This window comes from Tyto alba, unplaced genomic scaffold (assembly GCF_018691265.1).
Source record: "Tyto alba isolate M040663 unplaced genomic scaffold, T.alba_DEE_v4.0 Super-Scaffold_40, whole genome shotgun sequence".
Taxonomy (NCBI): domain Eukaryota; kingdom Metazoa; phylum Chordata; class Aves; order Strigiformes; family Tytonidae; genus Tyto; species Tyto alba.
Genome location: NW_024881316.1, coordinates 10,766,075 through 10,786,451, shown reverse-complemented (window position 1 = coordinate 10,786,451; position 20,377 = coordinate 10,766,075). Strand labels below are relative to the sequence as shown.

At 37.1% G+C, this 20,377-nt stretch overlaps 1 protein-coding gene across 2 annotated transcripts in view; it reads right to left on the bottom strand.

Annotated features, from left to right (window-relative positions):
* The window catches only part of RNGTT (RNA guanylyltransferase and 5'-phosphatase), a 195,955-nt gene that overhangs the window by 117,850 nt on the left and 57,728 nt on the right, over window positions 1-20,377 (bottom strand). Inside the window, exon 11 of one of the 2 annotated variants that reach the window (XM_032989939.2) lies at window positions 5,559-5,723. The exons of the other annotated variant lie outside the window; for it this stretch is intronic. Coding sequence (XP_032845830.2) covers window positions 5,559-5,723 — 165 coding nt within the window. The remainder of the gene's footprint in view (window positions 1-5,558; window positions 5,724-20,377) is intronic. 2 annotated transcript variants of the gene reach the window in all.

Here is a 20,377-nt window from a genome sequence, read left to right as displayed (position 1 = left end):
AACCTGATAATAGTCTAAGAACTGACAAGTCATTGACATACTGCGTGCTAACATTTGAAAAAGGTTGTTCATTTGACCTGTATCATTGTTTAACCTTTAGCCCTATTGTTCCATTGAGAGTGATGGGCACAATTCTCCATGGGACCATGGACTGCACGGAAAGGAACTTTTTTCCTACTCCTGCTAGACAGCATTTTCACTAGACAACAAGCTTTAATGATGACGTCTGGGCTGGGACTGTCTACACAAAAAAGCCTTGAAAAAGGACTGTGGGTTGGTTCAGGCAATGAAAGCCAAGACTTGCATCATTTCCAAGAGTTTAATTATTCCTATGTACCTGTACTTCCTGTTCAATATAATGAAGATAACACAATTGTTGAAAATATTTGTATAAATACAAGACTAAGAATATGCAGCATATAAAGCATTAACTTCACTGGTCTTTAGTAATTTAGCATCAAGGAAGCCTAAAACTCATCTTCTTCCATGGACTGTTGCTATCCTTACATGAGGGGTAGGAGATCTGGCAGATTTGACAATGTCATCTCCTTGAATTCTGATGTACACTAACAAATTAAAAGAAAGCAAGCTATGCAACATAAGTGACCAATCATGCAAATGTAATGACAAACAGCAAAGATTCAATATTGCTCAAAAGTATCTTTCTGAAAGAATTTGGAAGTTACATTAAAAGGCAAAATTGCTTACAGAGTACATGCGTTCCCAGCTAACACTGAAAGCGTTAAACTGCATTTAATGATTCTTTGATTACAGAGGCACACAAATTTAATGATACTGCTTTCTCCATCAATATCAAAGTTCAACAAGATAACATTTTTAGAGATTCTGAGAATATACAGCCTGTTCCCAGGTGACTGTCCCTGTCTCTTCTTCCTCTTACCACCAAAACTCAGTCTTACAGAAAACAAATAGAAGTTCATCAAAACCCCCTAAATAATGTTCGAGGCAACATTATAAAGATATAACATTATAAAGATATAGCCCTTATTTCCAAAATCTAGTACCAACAGCAAATGTCATGGCACAACTGTAAATGTTGCCAGTGTTTATAATTGAACTTTAAAAGTGCATTTCATTTCACAATAAATTGATTTTCAGATTAGAAAAAAAACAGCTAGTACTTTAACTCTGGTATTAAAGTTCCAAATCCATAACTCTAAGAACAATTTCATGATTGGACATATTATATAACACAGTACAAAGTTTACTGCTGTTTCAAATAATTACTTCCACATTTTCACTGAAAATAGCTAAACCTATGTAGACAACATTCATTTTTCCTGGTATAATTAAAAGTTTTAGCCACTTACTCTGCTATTAAATATAGTGCTGAGACTCCTGGCCTTTCTGAGTAATCTTTCCACAGTCCACCCAAGCTAACACTTTTACTGATATGTGCTATTGTTTATAAGAAGAATGGCCAACAACGGCTTTCAATTTGGAACACTATGTCTTAACTTGGGTCACAGAGAGGAATGATGGAGGGAGGCTGTGAAGGGAGAGGTCTCCAATATTTACTTTTTGAGTTCAAACTGCATCCTGAGAACATATTTGAAAAATTGAATTTTCTCAAAACAAAAATAAGATGTGATGCATGGTTACAGCTGCAGTAATTCAGAAGTACACTTGATTCTTTTCTTAACCCTAAGCAAAACCTAGGTATGCTTAAAAAAAAAAAAAAACCAAACCACAAAAACACAACCTCTAAGACATACTCCAGAAATTTTAATGAAACACATTCTGATCAGTGGTGTGGGTTTTCCATTTTTTCAGTCTTGAATATACTGGTGCAATCAGAGATCCACCTTATCCATGTTATGTCCATTGATCTTTCTTTGAAAATAACAAGCCTTGGGGGTGTACTTGAGAACCTACCTCTTCTGTCAGTGAAATACAAGAACTGGAGGTAGGGAAAAAAAACACGTTTAAAATGCACAGCTTTTCTGAGACGACTCAAAGGCGTAAATCTTTAACAACTTCTAGTCAAGAAAGGAAGGATTCTGTTAGATCCTTTCTAAAGATGAAAGGATCCTGCTGTTCTTGGAGAAGAACAAGAAAAATGGCTAATTAAACATAAGGAAAAGATCTACCTAAGAAGGTCCCATTTGTTGGTCCTTTAGCACCCACTTAGCTGCCACCATCTCTGGAAATGGACTAAGGAATATGTTGAGTCAATCTGAATATGAGCAGACTTAGAAGCTAAAAGGAATTCCTTTTCTCCCTGCAGACCTGCTGTGCTGCACACAGAGCTGGTAAACCCTGTCAAGAATATTTGTCACTGATACAAAAGAAACCCAGCTTGCTCTTTCAGCTATACTAATGATGTATTCATCACTATGAGTACATTTGTTGATATAGTTGCAGAGATAACTGAATAAACATGGGAAAAAGATCTTTTGGGCAAAGCAATGCTATTTTTAAATAGCCCTCTTTCAGCATAGGGCAATGTTTCAAAACAATAGTCTACTCTGACCATATATAATGAAAAATACTGTTCATGAAGTTGTGATGAAGATGCAATCCCTGTTTCATTATCATAAGGGTTACACAAATCACACTCAAAGTTCACAGAACTAATTAAATAAAAAATTTAATTTTGATTTAAATAAGAGCAACAATAATTGTTAGTCTAAACGATTTATTTGGAGAATATATTTTTATGAATACTATTCTTTTGAGTAGATACAGATTTTAAATATATTTTGAATCTACAAGGATTTCCCTTAAACATTTACCAACGTTGCCTTAAATAAAACTCCACGTCAGTACTGGTAGTACTACCTAAAACTCCTTATAGTTATCATAGGGCATTCAAACAATTCCTAAATATTGACACAAAACTTCTTACTTATTGAAAACAATGATCAGATTTAATTCCTCATTAGAAGTTTTCTGTTGTAACAGTAGTGTAAAGTCTATGTTTCACTAAGTAAGAATGGCTTTAAATGAGGACAAGGATTGTTTAAAACATATAAGGTGTGTTGTACAAAAAGAAAATTTTAAAGCCTATGGTTATTTCAAGCCCAGAATGTAGAAAGCTTTAGTCTGTCCTGATTGCCACTCAGAAACACTACCCCCAAAAACAAACCAAAAAAACCCAACCCCACACCAAACAAAAATACACCAATAAATGAAAAGCATTCAGATACTCCTATCTCAAAGATGATTTTAAGGTGGCAATAATACATTACAGTGAGAATTTGTTGACTGAACTGCATTTGCAACATAATAACCTCACATGCAGGTTGCAATGTCCTTGAAGTTTTACTTGGTACTGCAGACTTACCAGTATCTTCAAATATTGTTTTTTAAAAGCTTGAGATAAGTAACAAAAAACAAAGAGATAGTCATGCTTCACACTTCCAGGTGCTCTGCTCTCTCAAACTGTGGTCACCTCTGTATCTGTTCCAAAGGTATGTTCATCGCTCATATAAAAGCAGAAAAACTCTGAGAGGAAAAGGAACCCTCAGAGAAAGAAAATGTGCTCTAGAACTGTAGTGCAAACCAGCCATTGACGTTTACTCACTCTAACTGGGGGGACAGTTTACTGACAAAAAAAGTGGCCTAGTGAAAAAAAAAAAAAAAAAAACAAAACTCTCAAAATGTATGGTTTGATAAAACCCAGGATATTACCCTTACTTTTTTTTCCTATCAATTTGATCTAATACGTGCACAAAGTAGATAAATTATAAGTGTTTGAAATTATTAAAATAAAAGAAAAATAACACAGGCTATTCACTCTGCACTCTCAGTAACTCCACCCCTCCTGCTCTCTGTGCATACAGGAATATTTTTCACAAAAATTAAGAAAATTGGCCAGGTAACAGCTTCATTCTGTAATTCGCAAGTTAATCAAACTTTGTGGCAAAGACAAAATAAATAAATATCGTCCAAGCATTACTGGCAAAAGCAATTAAAAGTCTATTATGAAACAAACTGTAGTCATGTATAATTTTTTTCCCCTCACCAACACATTTGATGCTTTGCTGCTGAGTAACAAGACAGTCAATGTCTTAAAGAATTTATGCTCAGAGCTTTGAGAAAGGCAGAATAAGACCAGTAAACAGCTTCATTTCATTACTGATTTTAAAAAACACCAGAGTCAGAATTGTTAAAATCCAATACATTGAAACGCCTGTGGACAATTCAGAAATCTCCTTCAGACAGGAAAATGAAAGCTGTTGAGCATAATTTTTGGAAGCAGAGGATCATTTCAACAGTCATGTGCTGGCAATTAGATTTAACTAGCATGAAATTTGATTACAGATGTGTTTTACCTAGAAATTTTTCTACGAATGCTTCCAACCATGTTCTTCCTGTGATTTTTAAATGAGGTTAAATAACCTGGAACTTCATAACACTTTAAGAAACTATAAATTTACGTAAGAAACCATTTTTAAGATGTGTTCTTTTTGTTCCAGTTTCTTTTAATTTCCAGCTCAAAACTTTGTGTCCTAGACAAACAGCCTTTTTCCCCCCATGAAAGATTTACTTCCAATGTATGATGCTAATTTTAGACAACCCGAAAGTGCAACAACACAAATACAGAGAAGCAATCAAAATATTTATAGTGCTTTATCCACACAAACTTCTCATAGAAATGTTTGTGACTTAAACTTTCCAAAGACTGCTACTCTCTGACAGATTTTTTTGGAAGTCCAGTTTATGCCTTATCTCCTTTATTTGCTTTTCAGCCATTCCTGGTTAGCCAAAATACCATTACTGTTCCTCTTGGGGTGAGAGTCATTACTTGATACAGGATCGAGGAAATGACAAAAGCAAATGGAAGCTGACAATTTGATGTTCATTGCTCTGTGTTGATGAGACATGGGACTACTTCTAACAGCAGTACTAAGAAAAACGAGTTCCTCTAGAAGAAAGCATTATCCAGGAGCCATTTAATTCACAGAAGAGAATAAAAGTATTTTACAGAACATTAGGAAACATCTATACTGAAGAAAAGAGTGCACAATGAAAGACAGGAACTCATACATATATTTGCAAGTCATACGCATTACTTCAGAAGACCTAGGGCAGTATTTTAATAAGTAAAATGTGTAGACATTAACTAGAATGAGCTCTTAGTAATCACTGCTGAACATGAAGTGGGAGTTCAAGCACAACTCATGATTCTTAGACTATGGCCAAATGGGGACTGGAAGTAAAAAGCACATTATATTCTTACCTACAGAGGAGGATAGTGTAAACAACATAGCTCTCAGACAGTCCCTTGAGCTCAGCGGCATTTCAGACCTAAACCTATTAGCTTCCATATCATCATTCAACATTATGAAACTAAAGAATTAGGTTTTGCCAATGTACAGGCAAAATAAATGTGGGAAAACAGTAATTCAGAAGGAATAGGTAGCCTAAAACCACTTTTCACAGTATCCCAAACTGCCAATCTCCCTGCAAGCATTGCTGAACACTCAGCAGAGGAACTTGCTGGAAGCTAAAAAAGCTGAGAGGAAAACCTATACCCAATACTGCTCTGCTGCCTTCAGTGCCACAACATGAACAACTGAAATCAAGTTTACCTTTCTTGAAGTGTAGATGTCAAAAAATGGTTTGTTTCGAACACTGAATGGTTCCTGTGCTTTGTCGATAAGACCATTTTTCATCTTTTCATGTCGTGGAAATATAATCTCTTTCTCTATACATGCAAGCCGAACATTAAAATCACACTCTCCAACAGGCTGTCCCTGCCAAGTTACAAAAATCAGTATTAAAACCAAACACTTATCAAATTTTTTGAACAGTCTAAGTTTCCCTTACACGTTATTTAGAAACATACAGATACATTAAAATATTATCAAATCACTACATGTTTATGCCAAATACTTTGTTTTCAAGCATTTGTCTCAGGCTGTAAGGTTTAATTGAATCAAAGTTCATAGAAAGATTAAAACCTATAATACATATTCAAGCATATATGAGTTAAATACCTAAATACCTTTAAAGTTAAGCAAAATCATTTAAATATTCCCTAATTAAAGCTTTGGATATAGCAGCTACACACTTTTCCATACAGTTTTCCTCTGAAGTCGTTTAGCTTATTTTGTTCATAATACTCTTAATGACAGTACAACAATGTGATCTACATAGTTAAGCAAACTTATTGCTTTAAATATCTTATATTGATGCCTTGAAAGAAGCATTAATTACATAAATATTCTCTTTTCTGTCACAGAAAAAATTATAGATGCAGTTGGAAAATGTGCCAATAAACAGTGGCTGCAAAAAACTGCAAGATACGTGATGGCTCAGTCACAAAAAGGTAGTAAAAGTCCTTCGCTAAGTCTCAGTAGCATACTCTGACCTTTCAAGATCTGAAATAAAACAGCAGCTTTACACTGCTCTTTATCCATTTGGTGCATTGCACCAGAGCAGTATGACAGTTCAAAATACGCATCTGTCAGATTAATAATTGCTCGTAATGGAGTTTATTATATTTTGAGCATTAGACTCTGAGAAGAAGAACACAGTGTGGAGATCACTAAGAGAAAATAAGCAACTAGCAACTTAGGAATTCTGAAGTTTCAATCAGATGTGCCACTTTCATAGCAATAAGGCACAAAATACATAGATTTGCATTGTTATAAGCATGACACAGCACTGGAGGTTATTTACATGAGATCATCATTCATTTTGTCACCCCATTCACACAAAAAAATAAATTCCATAAACCATTCCTTTCATGGTCCACAGAGAAAAAGCTCTGAGAGCTTTGGCTACAAAACCAGAATTTTTCAAATGTTGAAAGCGATGGGCACAGAAAACTGGGAAGATATGGGACTCGAATCACTAACAGCAGTGATACAGATGAACAGGAGAATCAGCAACCAGATATTTCCTGTACTAAACACAGCTAGAAGAGAAACAGAAAGAGAATCTAAAAGGAAAAAAGCCTCACTCTAACGTGCATCAAAGAGAATCAGAACTGGTCAATCTGAAGGAATGAAAAGTAAATAAATAGCAAAATGACCTTCTGATGAGGCATACAATGGTAAGAGGTAGAATGAGTAGTATCTGAAGAGGTATCTGAATTAGGAGAAAAACAGAATACCGATTTTAGACTAATATGAGTTTAATCAAGTTCTTTCCGAACTCATCCTGGCTTTCACCAGAATCTTCTGTATTTCATGCTCCCAGAGGGGCATTAAGCTTCTCTTACATTTCTTTCTTAGCATTGGATCCTTACTAGACCTCTATCAAAAGTTCCCAATTGTTCATTGCAACAGCTTTAACAACTGTGCACTGCTCCCATACCACAAGTAATTCACAATCACTTTCTTTCAGGAGTCAGCTTCAATCTATATGAGGAGAAGCAGCACAGCCGTCATCACTTGGGGGGTGGGAAAGCACATCCTGCACAAAGCCAGTGATAACATGGGTGAAATGTCTCCTAATCTCTGGTCATTGATCCATGTTTGTGAAGAAGAAAGCCCATCTGGCTGTTAACTTTGCCTTCAGCATTGCCTTCCTTTCATACATGAAGGTGTGATTAGTAAGGAGCCATTCAAATGAATGGAAAATCAGAGTATGGAAAAATCCAAGGAGCAGGAGAGCAGCTCTTTCTTCATTCATCGCAGACGCAGCTGCGTTATCTACAGATTTTTAAGTGCTGCAGACAAAATTCTGGAGAATCATTCGTTCTTTCTTTCTTCACCCATGCGTAGCATACTTGAGAACTCATCTATGCACTGATTGAGCTTGTCCTGGTTTGTATATCTAATTGAAACACAGAAAACACATCTTGACATCTGTAACAACTGACTGAAGAATTCTTTCGTGGGAAATGCGTATACATATTTTTGATTATTTCAAAGAACATCAAACTGTTCTCTATGTACGTTTCAGCAAGATCTAGCGCACTTGCTCTCTTCCCTACAGTAGCTTTTCCACTCAGCCACACTTTATGAGTAGGTCTGAAAGAGCAAATGAACTAACTGATTCAAATATGTGAGCTTCCAACAAGCAGTAAAGTCATTTAGAGAGCTTCTTTACAATGTTTCATTCAAAAACACTTTTGCATGGTGACTTAAATTTATTTCAATCCCTTAATAGTTAAACTAAAAGCAGAGACAACTTCATATGCACCATAAACCAGCTGAATCACTTTCTTTTACTTTAAATAATCCTTTCAGTTCTCCCATCTACTTGGAACTAATTATTTCCTGCAGCTCTGCCAATCATATATTTTTATTTCAAAGCTTGTTAAGTAGAAGGGTATATTACCACAGGTTTCATCATATAAAGGTCAGAGCTAGGTTGACATAAGATTATATGAGATGGGAAAACACAGATAATGCTACTGAACAACTTCTTCATCAGTCAAGTAAACTAAGAAGTTAAGGAGTATTTCATTCTCACAAAAGCGCAGGACGTTAGCAGTAAGAAAATTAACATAAAATTGAATTTAAATCAAGGACATACTGAATAAAAACAGCATTGGAGGAGGAGGGCTTTTTCTTTATTAGACACTTGCCATAATTACAAAAAATGTTGCTAATATACAACGTATATAACCCAGACAGATCCAAACCCTTCAGGTGGTAAAATCCTAGCTTTTAGCAAGTAAGTAGGAGGGTAACGTAGGCTGCAATAAATAACTTGCAGACCTTGACAGAAACGGGAAGTGATTACTTAGTGTATAAAGCACACATTTAAAAGTTGTCCAAAACCAAGACACTGATGCATGTATAATCTAAACCCAGGCATCAAATACGAGTATGTACTTAGGTAATATAGATGTTTTATTAATTTAAGCATTCAGATGTTTGAGATTTTATTTCAATACGTAAGTTTTTACTTGTCTGAGAAGGATGAGGGTCACCACCTCCTAACAACATAGCTACTGGAGTTCATTAAATGGTAATTCCTTTTCTAGACATTTTTAACCTAAAATAAGTTTGTTAGCAAAGGGTAAAACAAAATTAACAAGTAACATGTGTTTCCTGTCTACGCTAGAAAGTTACACTTCCCCCTCACTGTAATTAAACTGTATCCTAAAGCACAGTATCATTTAGACAAGCCTCAAGAGAGGAGTCATCTGTTGAATCAACACCCCTTCCTCCAGCAGCTGAATTCTCTTCACCTGTTGAAACTTCATGCACCGCACCAAGAGGTCACAGCATGAAGTGGGCTTGCAATAGATGTGACACTTCAAAATATTGTTTTGATTTTAAACACAATTCTCCACACACCCGCAAAACATAAAGTGAGATTTATACCAAGCTTTGAAATCTACCCAGGATTGAACATTGCTAAATTTAAAATTACATTATTTCAAATTAGCTTCTCAAGAGAACCCATACAAAGTAAGTCACATAAGAACCTTACAAATACTAAAAAAACCCAGGGTCTGCAGCTCATTTGATATCCATTGTCTTGAGGGGGTGGAGGAAGGCCATGTATTTGCTGAAAGGAGTTAAAAAAACTAACAAACAAACAGAAGAACCTACCAAAAAAATCACAGTCCCAGTAGCATTCCTCCAGAGAGGTGCCAAGAGACTGAATCTGGTCAAGCATCAGACTGTTCTCCTGCCCTCCACCTGGTTCACATGCTGAAATCACAAGCCCATGCTGATACAGCTGCAAGGGCTGGTGAGTAGCTCAAACCCCAGGTCATTAACTACAGGAAGACAGCAGGAATCACTGAGGTGGGTGTAAGAGGATAACAGGATTTCTGCTGCACACCCCGGCTCAGTCCCCTCTCTCTCCCTGCATGGAGAAAGGTACCCCTCAGGCGCTACCATCACCCTCCAGGTTTAACTCTCCCTTCCCCTGCCCCTAAGGTTGACGTTGTGGCTGCAGCTCAGTAAATTTGGTAAGCCTCACATGGAAAGTCCTTTACCTGGATAGATGCAGTACAGACAACAAAATGCAGTATGTAGGTGCTAAACCCTCTTAGAATCTGGTATTCATCTGGCTTTTTTCCCAAAGCAGCTATAGTAAAAAGAAAAAATAATGCCTGGGCTTGTGTACACTGCTGAAAACTAGCTTGGTCCAGGATCCACCAAGAATATTTCTTCTCTTCCTCCATGAGATATGGTTTGAAGCCTACTTGCCAGGAAAGAGCACTCCATTTGCTTCCCCAGAGCAGTACCTTAGACACGAATAATTCAGCACATACACGCATATACGTTCCATGCACGTCGTCACTTACTAAGCCATAGCAGAACATATGTCACAACTGTCTTAGCTTTAATGATTTTGAGAGAAGACTGAAGAATAAGCTCAGGCTGATATTCTACCCTGTGTTTAACATTATTATTGACAATTCAAGGCATCCACAGCTGACATCTGCATTTCCAACGAAAGCCCGTTATTAGTTCTCCCATCTTCTGAAGACCGTGCAGTCTAATATTCTGCATTTTATATTAATGGTCTGGCACGTATTTCTTCTGACCGTGGTTTTATAAATGCTTTTTTTTTTGATACACATAACTTTATGTAAAAACAATCTGGAGGTGCTATTTCATTCTCCAAATAAGATTATTATTATTATATTCGATCACATAAAAGTTTTTTTTCATTTCCAGTAAAGTTTCCTTTTTTAAAACAGGATTAAAAGTAAAGTATTAGAGCAATTAAAAATTCTGTAGAATTATGACTCTCAAATTTTTCATTTCTAAAAGATAAAAGGCAAGACAACCATTATAATCCGAAAATATATTTTAAAATTTCTTCCTTCTAACTTTTATCACTCAAATATTCAAAATAGATATGGCAATGGCAAGGAATTTAGCAGTTTCAAAATGGTTTCTAAAATTTATCTTGGCATCAATGAGGTTCCACACATGAAACAGTTTCAATTGTAACATTTCAACCAACATGATGCAGGAATATAATTACTATTTATATGTTGTCACCTTATGCAATGGAATATCGCATTGATTTACCACAGAATTAAAATGGTTTGGGGAATGAGACCTATTAAAAAGATTGCTTAAGACATGTATTAAATTATTTGTATTTCCTTAGAAAAAAAAAATCACTGAAAAGAAATTCAGATATGTATGAATCAACAAAGGAAAGAAGTTTGTAGCCCATGCATAAACATCAAGGCCTAACAGAACATACAAATATAGCTCCACACTTTTTTTTTTATTAGCAAACATAACTGGAATGAAACAGCAGGGCTGTCAAAACTGTGACTAAACAGATAAGATCAAACCAGAAAAAGTAGATTATAGTACAAACATTGCTCCCTTCCTCACTCTTCTCCTCCTTGGATTGCTCAAAACAGAATACAAATTCAAGATAAAAAAAATCAAAGAACCTTATAACTAGAAGTGGATAAGAAGTTTGCTTCACCAATGTAAAGGTAACAGACATAAAGCAGGAGTATTTACAATCAGTTGAAGTGACTGAATTACGATTCTCACCATTAATGTTGTGCAATAAAGAGCCAGACTTACAGAAACGTGCATCTACCATGGATGAACACTTAAGCCCTTTCTTTTGAAAACAAAGCTCCAGTTAGGCACTGAAAGCTTAGTAGCTGCTATTTTGGGAGCACAGACAACTCAGTCCAATTCATTGATTGCATGTACAGTGGCTTTATTTAGGATCTTTATAATCCTTATAAATCCTTCTGAGCCTTCAAAAACAGAACTCAATACGGAGATTTTACTGGGATGTAAATGATTAAAACCAAAAGGAATTATATTCTGTCTAGACTGGTTGCCTCCCCTCAAGTAATCTGAGGAGTATATGAACTTCCCCACTTTCATTACAGATATAAAAGTCATAATTCTAATAACACATAACTATAAAACATTCACCATCATCATCTGATATTTACACACAGAAAGACTGCACGTGGTTCTCCCAGGGGAATATAAATTTTAAAACTTCATTTTGCACTGAATTTAGGCTATCTGCAAAGTGAAATATCAAAAACATGGTTTTACTGTTTCTGGTTTTTCCAATTATTTTTCTTAGTGCTGCTGTTGCACATAGTAAGGAGGCATCCTTACCTTAACTGCAACAGATACTAGATGGTCCACTCAATATCTTCTCTTTCTGTTTCTACTCTCCTCACTCTCATCCTTTCTACCAGCCATTCACAGTGACTGCTGATAAGAATAGCTATTGCTGGGGTTTTTACAGGGCTGTCTTTATGACAAAGTGTGTAATACACTCCAGTGAATTAAAAAACCGTCAGAAAATTCCTACATCTTAAAGACATTATTCATGGCATTTCATACTTGAAAAAAACTGTGGCACTGATTTTTTTAGACTATAAATCACTTTATACTATTTAAAATCAGACTGCATAGTACAGCAAGTATAGTCTAAAAACTAGAAAAGAGGAAAAAAAAAGTATTAACAATCAGCACTGAGGCACAAATACTATGTTAGAAAAGAAACCGCCTACCTTTCCTAAACCATGATAGAACTAAAAATCAAGCATCTGCTTGTAATAGATGTTATACTCCTGAAGACTTGTAAAAGATCTGTAATGTAACTTCAAGTACACAATCTGTCTTTAAGATACCTAGTTCATTGCATGCATGGCTAGCTTGAGTAAAAAATACTGTTTAATTACCACTATACTTATTTCAAAACAAAAGTGGTATTTTTCTTCAAATTTCTTTTAAATAGGAGAAATAGTCTAAAAAGGATGACAATATGGCCTTCACATTCTCTTCTACAACATAACAGTTTCAGGTTTTTCAAACATATTAGACATGGAAAGAAACTAGAGAGGTCTTTCTTTCACGTTCATAAAACCTATACTGAATGACACAGTTATTTTTGATTTGGTACATACTTCTGATGAACTTGGATTATTTTTTTTCTTTAGTTCTTTTCCCCTAGAAATTGGAAAAAGGTGGGAAGGCAAGAGACAGGGAAAAAGCTGAATATACAAAATATGACAGATAGATTTATTGTATAAAAGGAGGAATTAAAACTGTTAGGGAAATAAGACGTGACAACATCAGAACACACTCCCACTGCTTTCATACGATATCCCCCCAACCATCCTCTATTTTACCTACAGTTTTTCCCATTTTGAAATATAGTAGACAAAAAAGCCCTGTGCTAGACCTCACTCCCAGTACTTAAGAAGTTGGACATGATAATGCAACTGGAAAACCTGCCCCACTGTAAAGTTTTTCACACTTTCATCTACAGTTGTGATCACTGCCAGATTCTTGAGAGATCCAAGTATTTACCTGAGACAGAAGTTGGGTTTAAGTCCACTTGGCAATTCCTATGGGAATGACTGTTGCAAACTACAAGCTGAGGGAGACAGTTTTTCTGTTTAATCATATGCTACAGTGCCTAGCACAACAACAAGATAAAAAAATGTTGCAAATAATAAGTGAGGTTTTTTAAGGCTAAAAATGTGAGAGGCAGAAAACTGTTCAGTAAAAATACTGAAAAAAGTTCTTTAAAGAGAGCTTCTACGAACAAAAAAATCTGTTTGTGGACTTTAGTCTCTAAATAGTATAAGGTTTGAAAATCTTAAGTTATTTTAATTTACAACGCAACTTAAAACTTTCAGGTCTCACTTTGTATTTATTGTAGCAAGCTTCATGGTTTGCTGAAAAAGTGTGACATCAGAGTAAGGAAATAACAATAAAACCTACAGAACCCAAGCACCTGAAAAATATAAAGTATTTAATAACATGGCAACTTCTAAAGCTGCTTTTGGAGAACTACTGTCCCGGATTTCTGTGTGTGGTGGCGTTTTTGGTAGCAGGGGAGGGGGCCACCACCAGCATTGCCCCTTGTGAGAAGCTTCTGCAAGCTCCCCCCGGCTCCGAGTCAGACCCACCTTCGCCGCAGGGACGAGCCCATCAGTGACAGTGACTGCGCTTCTGTGAGAATGTATTTAAGAAGGGAAACCTGGAAGAAGGAGCGGGAGCTGCGAGAAGGAGCTGCGAGGACACCTCTGCAAACACTGAAGTCGGTGGCAGAAAGGAGGAGGAAGGGGTGGGAGGTGCGCCCGAGCAGAGACGCCCCTGCAGCCCATGATGGGGCAGGCTGCCCCACTGTAGTCTGTGGTCACCCGTGGGTCAGATGCCGACCTGCAGCCCGTGGAGGACCCCTCACAGGAACAGGTGTGGGTGCTTAAAGGAGGTTGGGACTCTGGGGGGAGCAGCTGCCCCCGCTGCTGTAGCTCGGCACTGGGAAGATTGCAACACAGGAGAGCGCTGTGGCTGTGGCCCGTGGGAAGGGGCTCGCATCAAGGAAAGCTTGTGGAGGAACTGTCTCCCATGAGAGGCACCCCACGCTAGAGCAGGGGGAGAACGCACAGAATCCCCCTCACTCTGCAGAGAAAGGAGCAGCAGCACTGACTGTACCTCCAAATCCCCTCCCCTTGTGCCACTAGAGGGGAAGAGATAGAGAAATCAGGAGCAAAGCTGAGCCCGGGAAGAAGGAGGGGTGGGGGGAAGGAGTTTTTAAGATGTGGTAATGCTTCTCACTATTCTACTCTGTCCGCTAAGTATTGCTGTTAGTGTCTGAATTAAATTTATGTTTTCTTTTCTTCCCCTAACGAGTCTGTCTTTTGTCTGTGACTGCAAAGGATCAGTCACCCCTCCCTGCTCTTACCTCAATTTCTGAGCCTTTTGCTTTATTTTCACCTTCCCACCTCTAGCGGGGGGGGAAAGGGGGAATGAACAGCTGCTTGGTGCTCAGTTGCCCTCTGGACTCAAACCACGAAAACTACCTGTCCCCGTACCTCTCTCCGAGGAGCAACACTTTGTGCCTCTTCCCCTGACAATTATACTAGTGATAATCTGCCATTCAATAAGGTTCTCATGAGACACGCTTCATGTTAAGGTATGGAAACACTTACTTTTGGGGAATAAACCAAAACATGACAAAACTTAATACACTCCCTTTGCTTTTATATAACATTCCATTAAGCGTTATTTATTTTGTAAAATGTGAAAAACAAACCACCTTCACTGCGATCCATAGAGCCCTCTGGGTTGAGAAAAGGAGGATCTAACTCAGAGATGCAAGGGAAAGGCAGAAATGAGATGTATTTTTCACACAATCTAACCATCAAGTAAAATAGTCAACCTTCAAACTAATTACACTAAAGAATGCTCCCCAACAACGAGCAGCTTATTAGACAAAAAAATATAAAATGAAGAACACGAAAACACCAAAGATACCCTGGTCAGCACGTACTAATTATCCGTCTTCAGCAATAGTTTACTTTTTGCAGGGATCATAGCAAAAGAGAGTTTTAAAAAAGAGGGATGCAAAAATGCATAAAAAAAGCTACTTTTCAGTTCCATGTGCACTTTACTCAAGCACAAGGACCAACAGGGAAGAAAGCACGAATTATCTGTTTGGAAGTTTACAGAATAGGTAAGGAGATTTGCAAATTTTGCTGCTCAGACATACAGGTCAGGTTTTCAATGATGAATAAAAGATGATCAACTGGGAAGGGGAATAAGGCAAGAAAGACTTTGAAAAAGACATCTAAGATGCATTTCTGTCCATCCATCTCCAAAGACCCAAAAGCTTCTGCAGCATCACTCCCTTATTGTGTTGATTCTCCATCTTACAAGCTCTCCTAGCCCACCAATTGTTGGCCTCCCTATTCTGTAATGCTACCCCATCCATATAGCCTAAAGAATATTAAAACACATTACCTGGCCAGGCTGCCCCTGCTCTCAGTCAACTGAATTATAAAAAGAGGAGGAGGAGGAGGAGAAGAAAGCAGTCTTTCTTAATGCATCTCTCCCAGTGCAACATCAGAAAGCAAAGTGAGACACAATTGAGTAGATGCTCTGTATTTCATTTCCCTGATACCTCTGAGCCATGATAGAATGAAGTGATACATACAGATCTCGAGAACGTAACACAGAGTAAGAGCACTGTTACAGACATTTGGGCACTTGTTAGATACGTCTCCACAAGAAATAACAGAAATGGTGCAAGAGTAAACACATGCACAGCATCCTCATTTTCCAGAGTACTATTGGTAACGAAAGCATTTTAAATCTGTATTTTGAGGCTGGTACCGTTTGACAAATAACCTCAGAATTAAAAGTAAGAGCAGAAGGGTGACTGGCAGCCAGGTGCATTTGTAAACAGAAAAGATCCAATTAAACAATTGCATTTCTGAATTGTGCCCTCAAAATTTTCACAGTACATTTTTAAGATAAGGTTAATAGGCTAATAAATGAGAGACAGCATGTACTGTGAGTTTTACATCACTTTAAAATTAGGTTTGTAATGAAAAAGTCAGACATGGTAATATTTTACAGGGATTTAAAACAAAAATTTTTCATGCATGAATTCTATGAGCACATTGGCTGTGGGCAGGATTTATGACCAGCATATCTCTGTTTACCATGACAAATCTTATCTAATAGCTACAGCATTGTTATGCATAATGATAACCAAAGAAATCTTGATCTTGACTTAATTTAATGCACAGAGGATTAGGAAATTTAATCAATATTTTATCTTCTTTCTAAACGTTAAAATAATTATTATTTTTCGATCATTCAGTCTATTCTTACTATTGCAATCTGGTTGCAGGAAAACTTGGCTAGAGTTTAAAAATTTAAAGGCCAGGGTTAGAAAGGAAAAGGAAAGTACTATTCATTTTCAGCATCTTTGCTAAGAATGCATTAATTAGATCCTATGTTATGCCAGTCTTCCTTTTTATTACTTAACTAAGGAAAAAAATAGTTGTTTAAGTTTAGTATCTATACATCTACACATAGCTATTGAATATGACCTAAGAAAAAACTTCTCAAAACAAGATTTCTCATGAAGAGCTGTCTCAAAGATGAGTGGAGAATGAAGACATGTTCTTCTGTGGATTGTTTCTGATGAATAGGGATTTGGATTTAGTTGTATTTGCTTCTGGAACTGTTAATTAGTCTACTGTCAGCTTCCTTTTTACACTAGAATCACCCATCGAATTTGAACTTTTAATTCACTATTCAGGTGAAAGAGATAGTGCTATACAGCTACAGTTACTGTAATAATGAACTCAACTACATACAGACACAAATCAGAAAGCTGAGAAGTAACAGGCATTGCAGGGATTTAGCTCTGCACTCATTAAAACCAAACACTGTGAGAAATGTTGGGTGCCATCAGCCTTTCATGTTCAGGGGAATAGGAAAAATCTACATTTCATGTGTGCAGTATATGCACATAACCAGTGATATAATGCAGACAAAAGCCCCTCAAATCAGCCTATTAGAAGCTAAATAAATACATGCATTTTTAATAAATACTTTTGTCATTTTTCAATTAGAAAAAAGATTATGCTTAGAAAAAAAAATAATCATTTAGGTTGTAAGAAAAGATAGACTGTGTTGTAATTGATTTCTACTTCTTCAAACATTTCACATGCCAAATGGGACTTGACATGACAATGACATCCTTCCCACATTGGTTCCATCTCTATAGACAAGCAGAAGTGACATACTAGTTTTCATGCTTCTTGGGTCTTCTTTTACCCTCCACAACAGAATTCTGCTGTATGTTCACAATATAATACTATTTTTTATTCTACCTTATTCCCTCTCTTCTTTTCAATGTAAGGAGCCTTCATGTCCTCTGCCCTAAGGCCCTAAAGGCACATCGATAGCAAAACACCTGATATTTCACAAAAGAGCACTTTCTGAACTTCAGAGAGGTGAGCCCCAAGTCTGTGAACTAGAAGACACCCTGGGTACATCTACACAGACCTCATCCCTGCCCCTGAAGCCACTGGCTGTCTGACCACGTTCATATTCTCACTCTGCAAAAGAGGATGACGACATCTCAGAACATCTGATAAGAACGGTTCTTGAGCAATACTAAACTTTAAACTATTCTTGAGAACTGCTCAAGAGCACTGTAGCCAGCCACAGCTAAAGCTGTGCCAGGGACCATTTTAACTCTTTTAAGAGGATAAACTTTCAGTAGCAGGATCCTGCCCTTTGTACCATTTCATTTATTAGTAGATGTATATGCAGATTTTATATACTTCAAGTTGCTCTTTATAGAAAGAACCAAGTGAAACAGAAAAGAAAAAGCAGGGATTGCTCTGCGTTTCCTCAAAGAGTTGAGGTCAAAAGGCGGGCTTATTTCACTAGCATATAGCTTCCCATAAATTTTATTTTAGCATGTGAGATGAAAGCAGTGAGAAAGCAAGGTCATATTTTGAGTTGCTATTAATAATAATGAACATCATGATTCACACTGAAGAAAATTACAATTAAAAAAAAAATAAGCACTTGTTTTTCCTGACAGAGGCATCTCTTGTAAAACAATGGGATGCATTACCAGAAGCCTCTAGAAACTAGCTGTCACAGAAACAGTGATTAAAAGAAATTCAGTCAAAGGGTTCCATCAGCATCCCTGAAGACTGACTTTAGCAGCAGCTATAGGTGATAAGCATCAGAATTCAATACAAAATTTATCATGGAAAGACAGAGCCAAAATAGATTATTTCCATGTTTTCCCTAAGAACTCCAGTATAGTCTCTCTCAATACTGAAACTCAGTATTCATTTTTCCTTCTTCCGAATATTTTTCCTGTGTAGACATCTAGAGCCAAAGAAGACACACTACGTATTTCAGCCAGTCTATTCTCTTAGTTTCCTTCAGTTCTTTCTAGAAGGCCACTGTAATTTACTCCTGATACACCACAGCAAGCTCAAGAAGGTAACTAACAATAAGCCTCACTTATAACAATGTGGATTACATTTTGTAAAAGGTTGGTCTTTGTCCACTCACCTTCTCTCATTTTTCTCCCTTATTATTCTCTTTCGTTTGTTCCTATAGCTTCTACTCACTGTTAAGTTTCTGTTACCATTCTCTCCTGATGAAGACATCATCCTTGTTTAAGGCGACTTCCTTACCTCCTCTGGGTTATGCTCAGGTGAAATCCTGACTAAGCCTGAAGAAAGATCCTGTGATGTACTGAGATACTCAGCTCTGTGATGTTCTCCCCAAAAATCACAGTATTGTACATAAAATGAAAACCATTGCTCTTACTCACAGCTGATTCCTCACTAGCAGACCGCTGCCTCTCTTAAATCTCAAATTGACATTGGCCTCTTAAACACTTAACTTTTCAAATGCCAAAGCTGCAAGGGATAAATTGAACACAACTATTTATAGTTTGGCATCTTTGGTTTTTAGGCTGAAACTGTAAGCATGCAGCTTTAGTAACAAACATACCCTCTCACAATTTCTGCTCATAAAAGGCAACAGCGGACATGGTATTTAGTTAACTTAGACACAGAGAAGCCAGGCTAAGCATCATTTTTGATTCATACAGGTATCAATCTTCAGTCCTACATGTCCCGTTGTTAAAAGCCAGATAAATATGGCATAGAACAGAGATAAGGTTGTCCTGTCTCAACTGCTACACTTCCAAACACAAATTTTAACACTGTTTAGGCCCCTAAAAGCAAGACACTGAAGAACTAAAATAAATACAAAAATGGAATGCACTGCAATTTTGAAACACAACAATAATGCTGGCCAAAGATACTGAGAATAGTTCAAAGTGGTATTACAGTAAACTACATTTGGAAATTTTTAATTACATGACATTATTTTGCTGTCATCTCAAATTTAATTCCATGATTTTTCTGTATAAATGTTAACAGCTTTCACTGTACTATTTACAATCATCTTGAGGGGCGCAAGTTGACATATATCTAACTATAAATACACGGTGCATTCTGAAAAACTATATACAACCTTATTTCAGTACTAACTTCTGTATTTTTTTGTTAATGCCGGTCATCCTAACACACAAATTCTCAGCAGTCTTAACGCACGTAAGTCTTTGGAACCTAATGTGGGATTTGTGAATGTAGTATTTCAGAAGGAATAGCCTGACAAAGCCAGAAAACTTTGTAACACTTAGCTAGCAGAAAAGGTTGAGCACCTGAGAATGAGGTCAGCTGAAAGTATCTCCAGTTCACAAGACCTGACTAAAACACCAGGTTTGCCTGAACAAAGGTGTTCATCAGCAGGGTTTGTATCCACATTTCCCCAGCTGCTATGTCACATCTCTAACAGCAGAGTATGCTGAGTCGCTGTGGAGGATGAGATGGGGGACATGCTGGGAATCATGTAACTGGCATGACGGACAGTGAGTACAGTAACTCCACCATTCACCTTCAGAAGAAAATACCACTTTCAAGATCAAATGGAGCAATGTCGAATTCCAGAGAACTTCATATAGATGTCTGTCAGGCTGTTCTGGTGGTTTTTTTGGACTGGAGGTTTGTTTGTTTTGGAAGGAAGGTCGGGAATATTTTGGTTTTAAACCAGGCTGATGCTCTGTGTCATCATCTGATTTGAAGGTCTGCTATGAAAGTTTACAAAAATACAACTTACACAACTTAAAAAGG